At 47.4% G+C, this 11,222-nt stretch overlaps 1 protein-coding gene across 2 annotated transcripts in view; it reads left to right on the forward strand.

Moving 5' to 3' along the window:
* Positions 1–10,692, forward strand: part of MKLN1 (muskelin 1) — an 88,568-nt gene extending 77,876 nt beyond the window's left edge. For both annotated transcript variants that reach the window (XM_082238861.1, XM_082238862.1), the window contains 3 exons: positions 2,336–2,438; positions 6,609–6,663; positions 10,245–10,692. In XM_082238861.1, the coding sequence (XP_082094987.1) occupies positions 2,336–2,438; positions 6,609–6,663; positions 10,245–10,366 (280 nt within the window). In that variant the 3' untranslated portion in view covers positions 10,367–10,692. The remainder of the gene's footprint in view (positions 1–2,335; positions 2,439–6,608; positions 6,664–10,244) is intronic.
* Positions 10,693–11,222: the final 530 nt, after the last annotated feature.

The following is an 11,222-nucleotide window of genomic DNA, read 5'->3' on the forward strand; positions in this document are numbered from 1 at the left end:
GTGGTCCCTCGCCACATGGAAACTCATATTTTAAAGCAGTGTTTCTGGAACTTGGGTCGCCAGCTCTTGTTGGACTACAACTCCCATCACCCCGAGCACTGGTCCTGTTAGCAAGGGATGATGGGGTTTGTAGTCCAGCAACAGCTGAGGACCTAGTTTTAAAGCATGATTTTTGTGCTGATTGCACTGTTGCCTGCCTGTCTAAATGTGCCCCTTGGTGTTCCAAACTACCCATTCAGACCCCAGTCTATGCACTCTGCCATAAGTTGAAGGACACTATCGCCCAATTCCTTGCAAAAAAGTGCTTGTCCGTGTAGAGGCAAAGTGCCTGATGTTTTACCCCACTACTTACTGGTTTGCCCAGTTTGCAAAGACTTTAAAGCAGCCTTGTTCAAAGATCTACATCTCCCAGTTGAGAGAGCGATTCACTTTTTAAATTATTATTATTAGAGGGCAGTTCCTCCCTATACCTCTGAAAAAGAGGCCTGTTTTGCCTTTGGAGAGGCATGTTGAGCATCAAGGTTTGTGGGGATGATAGGTTAAATTCCTCAGTGGAGCAAACCCTTATGCGATAGAACGCCTGGTTTTTGTAGTTATTCTAACCCTATAATGTATTTTATTCTGCTTTATGCGTTCGTTATTTGCTGTGGCTTCGGTTACACAAATGAATACCATAATCTTTGTACAACAACAAGGCAAACCTGAAGCTACCCAGTAAAATAATGAATCAAGGTCGGCATTCTATCTTCCTCTCGCTGCCCCACAGCAAATCCTTGTTGTGGCCTTGTTTTGCCTCTAAGGGAAACATTGCTGTTGCAAAGCACCCTGATTAAAACTTGTTCAGTATCTTGATTGCAGGATCAGCAGCCTGCGTCCCTCCCAGATGTCTCTGGACTCCATCTCCCATCTCCCATTGAACTCTAGCCATGTTGGAGTTGAGTCCATCAACATCCAGAGGACTGCAGGTTCCCCATCCCTGACCAAGGCCGACCTTGCATGCTGGGTTGCCAAGATTAAAATGGGTGGGGGATGCTTGCCTTCCTGGGTTCCTTGCAAGGCGGCGAGATATAAATTGAAACAGTTTTGCTCAATAATTTATTATTTACCAAGTAATAATCATGGAGAGCTTGTCTTGTGCATTTTGGGGTTTCTGCGCCTTTCTGAAGACAGTATTTCTCAATGAGTGGCTTCCTGTGACATCATAGAGTTGGAAGGGACCCCAAGGGTCATCTAGTCCAACCCCCTGCAATGCAGAGGAATCTCAGCTAAAGCATCCCTGACAGGTGACCATCCAACCTCTGCTTAAAAACCTCCAAGGAAGGAGAGTCCACAACCCCCGGAGGGAGACTATTCCACTCTCGAACAGCTCTTACTGTCAGAAGGTTTTGCCGCATGTTTAGTCGGAATCTCCTTTCTTTTGTCACTTGAAGCCATGGGTTCGAATCCTACATTCCAGAACAGGAGAAAACAAGCTTGCTCCATCTTCCACGTGACAGCCCTTAAGACAGGCTTAAGCAAACTCGGCCCTCCAGATGTTTTGGGATTGCAATTCCCATCATCCCTGACCGCTGGTCCTGTTATCTAGGGATCATGGGTGTTGTAGTCCAAAAACATCTGGAGGGCCGAGTTTGCCTATGCCTGCCTTAAGATATTTAAAGATGGCTATTGTATCTTGTGCAGAGTTGGAAGGGATTCTAAGGATCATCTAGTCCAAGCTGCTTTGCCTTGCATGAATATGCAGCTGCCCCATATGGGGATCAAACCTTCAACCCTGGTATTATCTAACCAATTGAGCTGACTTTAAGAATGAGGCTTGGCCTTGCCTTACCATTCCTGTAGCTAAATTTCCACAAGGACAGATGGCCCTTAAAAATAATTCCATTTTGGAAGCTGACACTAACATCTCTGGCTATATTTCCTTCCCCTCAAAAGAAGAACCCTTTCTGGGTGCAATGATAAAAGTTTTGTTTGCAACCTCAGTAGTTTGAAAGCACTATGGAGTGGCCGGTGGAGGGGGGGAAACCTTGTTTTGAACTGGATTGCCCCTACTGTTTCATATTGCTTCAGTCAAGCCAAAATCCAAGTAAATCCCCCCTGATCTAGCCTTCTCCCAAACACCTTTAAACTTGATCCCCTGTTTCGCACGGAGGCCTGATCCTGAGCTCAGGCTTTCATCAGGCAGCCTTGCAGAAATGACCCCGGGTAGCTTTGCATCACTTAAGTAGGTGATAGGCTATTTCTTTTTAGCAGCCGAGCTTTTCGAAAGAAAGATCTCTTAAGCCGCCTCCAGCAATCTGTAAACTGTAAACCCTTTGCCTCGCATGTCTCTCCCCAGGTTTGAAGAGAAGGCCCAGACAGACCCGCTAAGTGCCCTGAAATACCTGCAGAACGACTTGTTCGTCACCGTAGACCACTCTGACCCAGAGGAGACAAAAGAGGTAAGGGGTAGGGAGATTGGCTAGCTTTCTTCGATACGATACGATAATCTTTATTGTCATTGTCCCATACAGAACAACGAAATTGGAAAAGAAAAGAAAAATCTACATAAGACATTCAAAACCAACAAGCCTGCTATCCCTGTTATCCCAACCCGATTAGCCCCCTTAAAAACTTTGATACCCCATTTTTAAAATACAATATACTCCCATAGAGACTCCTTACACTGCATTTAAAACCAGATAGAACCTGTTTGTCGGGCGGCTAGTCCTAGTCCTGTACCTTCTTCCAGAAGGCAGAAGCTGAAAGAGATCATTTCCGTGGTGTGCACTATCCTGCGCTATCTCTGCAGCTTTCTTATGGCACCTGGAAGCATAGATTTGATCCATGGTGGGAAGAGTGCACCCAGTTATTCTCTCCGGAGTCTTTACAACCCTGGACAGCATTGTTTTTCCCCTGACCGTGCAGCTCCCAAACCACACACACAGACCATAAGTCTTCCCATTGATGTAGGAAGATTCATGTTGCGGAGTTCTCAGAGCGACCTGGCTGCCTCCATGAATTTGTGCCTGCAGATGCAAAAACAGCTCAGGGCCAAAGCCCCTTGGTGCCCTGGCTCACGTGGTGGATGAGTGTCACAGTTCCATCTCCTGAAAAGCTAAATATGCTCTGCATTTGGATGGATTGATATATCAAGGCTCCCTTTTGAAGTAGTTTGTCCTAGATCTCTTGCCCTTACATTTTTTATTTTTTCCATCTTCAGCTCCTGACGGCAGAAAGGCCTCTTTATTAATCTGCAATGTGTCGCATGCATTGAAAACACACTATATATTTTTTAAATTGTTGGTTTCTATAGCCTTCTTATGGGATGTGGGTGGCGCTGTGGGTTAAACCACAGAGCCTAGGGCTTACCGATCAGAAGGTTGGCGGTTCGAATCCCCGCAATGGGGTGAGCTCCCATTGCTCGGTCCCTGCTCCTGCCTACCTAGCAGTTCAAAAGCACGTCAAAGTGCAAGTAGATGAATAGGTACCCCTCCGGCGGGAAGGTAAACGGCGTTTCCGTGCGCTGCTCTGGTTCGCCAGAAGCGGCTTAGTCCTGCTGGCCACATGACCCGGAAGCTGTACGCCGGCTCCCTTGGTCAATAAAGCGAGATGAGCGCCGCAACCCCAGAGTCGGTCATGACTGGACCTAATGGTCAGGTGTCCCTTTACCTTTACCTTTATAGCCTTCTTAATCACTGGTGCACTGTAGCCTTAGAGCCCGATTCTTGCTGTCACCTGCACTTGACGGTTCAGTTACTCCCGCCGGTTTGCCCCTTTTCCTCTCCTGCTTGCCACTTGAGCTTCCTTGTTCCTTTGTTGCGAGTGGCTCTTCATAACTCATGGAGCAGCTTTCTATTCGCAGTTCCATTCCTCCTCACCACGAGCCAACAACCCCCATTTTACAGGTAGGAAAGAGGAGCTTGGACCTGTGATATCTCCAGGATTTAAGTTCCAACTTCTTGGAGCATGCTGGGGCCTCATGCTTTTCTAGCAACCTTGTTCAGTAGTGCAGCATAAATGCCACAGCTTTGACATTAAACGTCTATGGGATATGTAGTCCTCCGCAGAGGCAACTTCCTGTAAAAAATCACCCTGTTATCTGAACTGGACGCATGGGATAGGTTGATGCTACACTTTCAGGGCAGCCTAGAGGTTTATGGGAGTTGTAGTCCTGAACATCTAGAAGTCACTGAGGATATTGTAGGGAAGTGCTTCCCAAACTTGGGTCTCCAGCTGTTTTTGGACCACAACACTATCAGCACTAGCTAGCAGGACTATAGGTCAGGAATGATGGGAACTGTAGTCCAAAAACAGCTGGGGACCCAAATTTGGGAAAACCCACGCTAGGGCAGTTGAAACTCTCAGGCCCACTTCATATCAAGGGATGACACTTTCCTTGGAATGTACCATTTCAGGCTGCAGGGGTTTGTGTGTGTGTGTGTGTGTTTTCCAATGCTTTATGGGGAAAGATGTCGGGGAGAGAGGTTCAGTCTAGCCCTCTCCCTGCAACACCAGTTTTCTACATGCAGGCGATTAAAAAACAAAACATGGGCAGAAGTTGGACCTGTGATCCTCCCACTTTCATCCCAGAGTGATATATTGTAGTGCTGGGGTGGGGAACTCCAAATGTCACTCAACTCCCAGCTCCTGCTGTTCTTGGCCATTGGCCAGGCTGGCTGGGGCTGCTGGGAGCTTCAGCGCAACACTGCCTAGAGGGCCACAGGTTTCAGGGAAAGCTTTACGGTGCAATTCTGAGTGAGCGTATTAACCAGGGGCCAGAGAGAAGCTTTTGCCTCACTTGACACTCGCTTATGTTTCTCCTGGGAGGTCTGCCTTGCAAATTGCAAACGATAACTGCAGAAAAGGTAGAATTATGTATCGGAGAGAGAGAGAGAGCCTGACGTTAATAAATGGAAACTAGTTCAGCGGCTTGAGGCCACGCAGCCAAATGAAACAAAACGCCGTGTTCTGGACAGAACAGTTTTTGGCCAGGCACCTGATTAGTCTAATATGGTGCAAATGAAAGATCCCAGAAAGAGAAGGCAAAGTTGTTTATTTAAAAAATGAGTATTAAAATGCAGCTCTGAAACAGGTCCCATTGAGTTCCATGGGATATACTTGCCAGTCCACAGTTCCTGGAGAGAACTTGCAGACACCCCTGTAGCCCCTGATGGTTGATGGTTTTGAATCCTCTGTTCCTGGTGATATTTAAACCCCTTTGCTGACTTCAAAGAGGCAAAGCTTCCTGGAAGCAACTAGGATCTCACCTGGGGATGTCTTGAAACTGCTGTGGCCATTCAGTGGGGACTGAAGCAAAGGTCCTCCTAATCCAGTGTCCTGTTTCCTTTGGTGCCTTACAAAATGCCCTCTGGGTGCTGTCAAGCAGAATATGGGCCAGCAACATTTGGTATTCAGATGCTCTGCACAAAGCTATTGATACGGACTGTGCAGTTGTCCTGCCGTGTGTGTGTGTGTGTGTGTGTGTGTGTGTGTACGTACACATGTACACACACACACAATTTTCAAAAAGCTGGCTGTCAACGAAGCCCCTCTTGGTATGATGTACATCTGAAGGCAGCTGGTCCGGGAACATCCCTCTGCCATGTGGTCTAGCTTTTAACGAGTGCAATCCAAAGTGTTGGTGCTGACCTTTAAAACCCTAAATGGCCTCAGGCCAATATACCTGAAGGAGCATCTCCACCCCCATTGTTCAGCCTGGACACTGAGGTCCAGCTCCGAGGGCCTTCTGGCAGTTCCCTCACTGCGAGAAGTGAGGTTACAGGGAACCAGGCAGAGAGGATCTTCTCGGTAGTGGTTCCCACCCTGTGGAATGCCCTCCCATCAGATCTCAAGCAGATAAACAACTATATGACTTTTTAAAGACATCTGAAGGTAGCCCTGTATCAGGAAATTTTTAATGGTTGGTCTTTTATTGTGTTTTTCATATTTTGTTGGGAGTCGCCCAGAGTGGCTGGGGCAACCCAGTCAGATCGGTGGGGTATAAATTATAAAATTATGACTGTACAACACATTTTTGGGGAGGGGGCACCAGGTTGGGAGAGGCTGATTTCAGCTGGCTTCCTCCACAGCCCAGGGAAGTCTGCCATCTGCATAAAACTCAGCAAGAGAGCAAGCCATTTCAAGGCTTGCATTAAGGATGCATAAATCTGTCCTCCTAGCTTTTGCCTGACAAGAGCACGGGTCTTTCTTTCCGTCGTAATAGCTGAGAGAGTCCTCATGCTGCGACTGCCTATATATCTCCATTCCGACGAGAATCGGGCTTCATATTTTAGTCTGGCTTGCTTGCAGTGAGCAGTGGTTTTTCTTGAAGGCTCAGCCGCGTTTGTGAAATGCCAAAGATGACAGCGCAATAAATTGATGCGGTCAGAAAGACCTGGTTTTAAAAGTAGAATTCCTTAGCAATAGAACATTAATCCTCCGTGTGGCGGCATTAGATGTGTCAAGAAACATTCCCCCCACCAAAATAAAAATTTAAAAAAATGAACCACCCCAACCTTCAACCAAAGTGATTTCATTGTTGTTGATCAAGAAGCCTTTATGCCCCTCATGGGAACATGTTGAACCCTTTAAAAAAATAATAATAACATCTTGTTTGTTTTCCTCTCCAGTTCCAGTTACTTGCTTCAGCTCTCTTCAAGTCCGGCTCCGACCTGAGCACTCTGGGTGAGTATGCTTCAGATCAGCAGGAATTGGTGCTTTTCAAAAGCCTCAGTCCTAAATCCCCAGAAACGCCATGGGGATCAGTTTCAGGCTGTCGGTACTCCAGACATGGGAAGGTGGTGTTAGCCACACAAGCGCGGAGGGACCGGCCAGTGTGGTGTAGTGGTTAAGAGCGGTAGTCACGTAATCTGGGAAACCGGGTTCGTGTCTCCGCTCCTCCACATGCAGCTGCTGGGTGACCTTGGGCCAGTCACACTTCTGTGAAGTCTCTCAGCCCCACTCACCTCACAGAGTGTTTGTTGTGGGGGAGGAAGGGAAAGGAGAATGTTAGCCGCTTTGAGACACCTTAAAGGGAGTGAAAGGCGGGATATCAAATCCAAACTCTTCTTCTTCTTCTTCTTCAAAACAAATTAACTTGTGCCATGTCACCCTGGCAGCCACCAGCAAGCCTTGCCTCATGGAGATGGGGGCAGAGACTGACCCTCTTCTTGCTGTGGCAAAGTGTGTCACTCAAGTGCATGAGCTCAGGCCGTTCTTCCCAGTCGTGGGCACGTTTCTCTCCTCAGGCAGCGTGTCAAGGGAAACAGCAAAGTTTTAAAACTTCCCAGAACCAGAAAGTCTGGAGTTGAGCTCCCAAAACTATAATAATCCCCTGTTCGCATTCCCTCTGCCACGACCCCCTGAAGTGAGCGCTTTTTATAACAGCAACTTGAGTGATAGCTGGGCCTCTTGCCGGGGGTGGGGGGGGGGAAGAGAGGTGAGACCCCTGCTGTAAAAGCAGGGTTTGGACTGCTTAAACCACATCTTCCTCCCCTCCCATGAATTGCTAATCTGCAAGGTAGATCAGAATTGAAGGCTTGTTGGCAGTGCCGGATTTACGTATAAGATAAACAAGCTATAGCTAAGGGCCCCAGTCTCTTGGGGCCCCCGCAAAAAAACTAAAGAAAAAACAAACCTGGATGTACATTTCCAAAATATAAGATAAAAAACAAATAAAATAAAACTTACATACAGCAACAGTGTTTTGTGTTGTGTAGGCTCCTATTTTGTTACGTGCAAATGGCTTTAGATACCTATTAGGTCCATAAATTACCATGTAGCTTATATTCAACACAAAAAACAGCGACCATTTGTTGTTGGCAAAAGGACAGCTGGACATATAAAGGGCCCCATTACCTTCAGCAGCTTAGGGCCTCATGAAACCCATATCCGGTTCCGCTTGTTGGCATCGAACTTTGAAATGGAATGTGAAGACGAGAGTCAGCCTTCGAAGCTCGATCCCCGTTGGGGTCCTCATTCCATCAGGCTCTGTTTAAAGTGCTGTGGGAACTGCTGTCCCTTGGATTCACCCCACTGTGCTGTTGCCTGTGTTGTGTTACGAAAGCCTGCGAACTACTTAGGGGGAGCACAAAGCCCTCACCTCTGGTTCTGGCTGGCTTACATTTGGCCTTGCTCCTGCGGCTGCAGGGCAGTTGCGTTCCACCGAAGCATTTGTGGGATGAACAGGCAGGATGAACTTGTAGCTCTTACGTTTGGCTACAACTCAGCCTTCCCCGTCCTGGCCTCTCCTCTGGATATTTAAGGCTGCAGGTTCCCCTTCAGCCCCGGCCAGCGTGGCAAACCGTTTTGCAGTCCAAAAATACAATAATCAAAATTCGGGAAGCCTGGTTCAACATTTCAAGGTTCAAGGATAAGTTTGTTTACAGCATTTGGTCCCTTGTGCGATGTACACAATGTGCAAGCTAGCTGTTCCATCTTAATTAATATTCCACTCCCCTCCCCCTCTATTTTTGGGTGGTGGGGGAGGGGGGGTAAAAGTGGTAGTTTAGTCCTGTTTAGACAAACTCTTGGAGAAGGCTCCTAAGCATTTATTTGGACCCAAACGCTTGTAAGCTTTTACAAGCATAGTTGCATAGTTTACAAGCATGGTTGCATAGTTCTGGTGCACATTCCTCTGGCTACAAACTATGCAGCCTTTTGCTAACTCAGCAGTAGATAAAAAAGAAGTTACGATTGTGTATAAAACCCATAATTTGTTGGACTGTACAAGATACGGGTGGCGCTTGGGTCTAAACCACAGAGCCTAGGACTTGCTGATCAGAAGGTCGGCGGTTCTAATCCCCGCGACAGGGTGAGCTCCCGTTACTCGGTCCCTGCTCCTGCCAACCTAGCAGTTCGAAAGCACGCTAAAAAGTGCAAGTAGATAAATAGGTACCCCTCCGGCGGGGAGGTAAATGGCGTTTCCGTGCGCTGCTCTGGTTCGCCAGAAGCGGCAAAGTCCTGCTGGCCACATGACCCGGCAGCTTTACGCCGGCTCCTTTGGCCAATAAAGCGAGATGAGCGCCGCAACCCCAGAGTCAGACATGACTGGACCTAATGGTCAGGGGTACCTTTAACTTTTTTACAGGATATCTGCCTAACAAGCCACAATATAATTCCTTCAGATTGTATCTAATAAAAAAAATAGCCATATATCTTAAAAAACCTTGAAACACTCACCCTTCTTTGGCTCTGCAGAGCCCAAGTTGGATATACGAGGCTGAATGTTTTCTTTTTAAAAAATGATTTTTGATTTCAAGTAGCAAAACATACTCATGCAAGGGAAACAGAGCTTAGTAGTTGTAAGGGAAAGAGACAGAAACAGCTCTTGATGGCTGTAGTTTCCTATGTTCCAAGAAAGGCAGTCAAATGAAAGTGTCTCTCCATAAGGTTCCATGAGTCGTTGTCAGGTGAAAACCATGTTTGATTGTGCTAACAAAGTCAATAAAAGGATACCGTATTGTATAAAAGGTGTGAGTCTTCCTGCCCCCCCCATCAATGTTCCTTTCGTTAAATGCTTAATCTGTCCGTAAGGACCATGTCCCATACTTGCGAAATCCAGGCTTCAGAAAGATATGTGTTTAAAGGTTTCCCATTTTTTTGCAACCGCTGATCTAGCAGCAGTTAATAAATGCAGGACGAAGTCTTTAATGGCTCAGTTCTTAATCTGAGATAGCAGGGCTAATTTAGGCTCCGGTTGTCCTATTGTTTGAATGGGGCTGTATTTTCCATCTTTGCAGTTACCTTGTGGGCTAGGGCAGGCGCACGTGTCCCAAGACAACCAGTGGGCTGCATGGCTGAGGAAGGGCTGAAGATACGCAGAAGATCTCGGGTGTGGCTGGGATCAGTCCTTGCCTGAAACCTTGGGGAGCCGCTGTCAGTCACTGGGGACCCAGGGTGGGGAACATCTGAGCAAACAGGGCCCTCCAAGCCTGCCCATTTGCCCTCCCCACCCCTGAGCCATTTTCAGGGTGTCACGCCCACTACAGGGTTTAAAGGAGAAGCACAGAGGCTGTTTGTGTTTGAAGGAACACTCCCCCTCTGTCAGCTGATGGGTGATCAGAAGTGTTTGAATGCAAGGGTGCTTAGCAAGAGCTGTTTGAACGCCCTTTGCAGTCCCAGCAGTTGGGATTTTGAAGCAGATCATCACCTGTTGGCAGGTGGGCAGCGCTCCCACCTTTGGTCCTCCAGGAGCGTGGGAGATAAACATCTAGAATACACACCTGGGCCATGTTTCCAATGATTCTTTTCTTCCTCATCTCCAGGGTTTTCTGACGTCGACCATATCTACGCCCAACGGACTCAGCTCTTTGATACCTTAGTGAACTTCTTTCCCGACAACATGACGCCGCCCAAGGGCAACCTGGTAGACCTCATCACCCTGTGACAGGGGCACTGGCTGGACACGTGGAAGGAGGAGGGGAGGGCAGCAGGGTGGGGGCCGGGAGAAGGACATTTTTTGCTTTTCAGTATTTTTAATTTTTGTGTGTGTGTGTGCGCACGCCTGCCTTGATTGACTGAGCGACTGGCGGACTGCACTATAATAAGAGTTATGTGGTTTCAGAGCAGAGAGGGGAGGTGGCTTCACGGATAAATACCAAATGGGCTAATAAAAGGCAACTGATGTACTTCTGATGGAAATACATACATAGATATATTTTCTGACCTTGGCTTTTTAAAAAAGTGAATGAACGTTGATGAGAAGAAAGCAAATCACATGGTCACCTGTGTTACGTATACTTACCAGTACCCCTTCCCTCCCGCCACTTGTTGTGTGTGTATGCAAAATGAAGTCTTGGAGAATTTTTTTTGGGAGGGTGGTGGGGGGTCGTTTGGGTTTTATTTGGGGCCTCATTGTAATTTTGTCCCAACGTTTGTCTGGCTGAGTTTAGCGTTACTTCTCGGCGTTTGTGAACACCGGCAGTGGGTTCTGGTGTACGCAAGGGGTCTGTGTGTGCGTCTCTCTCTCTCTGTGGGCTTTGATCTCATAAACTGCAGCCGTGACCTTGTCGGAGGAAAAGCGAAATCCAAGAAAGAAGCTTAGCCCCCTCTAGCGGACAACTTTTAGATCTTGCGAAGAAGAAACAAATAGGAACATAAATACAGTTCCGGGAGGGAACTACTCTTCAAACGCAAACTCGTGTGACAAAATGACAACAGCCCCACTTCTGCCGGGAAGAAGATACGAGTGGGGAAGTGGGTAGCGCTTGAATTTCCCCCCACTGCCACAGCTTTTGTGCTAG

Source organism: Podarcis vaucheri (genome assembly GCF_965113315.1).
Source record: "Podarcis vaucheri genome assembly, chromosome: 10".
Classification (NCBI taxonomy): domain Eukaryota; kingdom Metazoa; phylum Chordata; class Lepidosauria; order Squamata; family Lacertidae; genus Podarcis; species Podarcis vaucheri.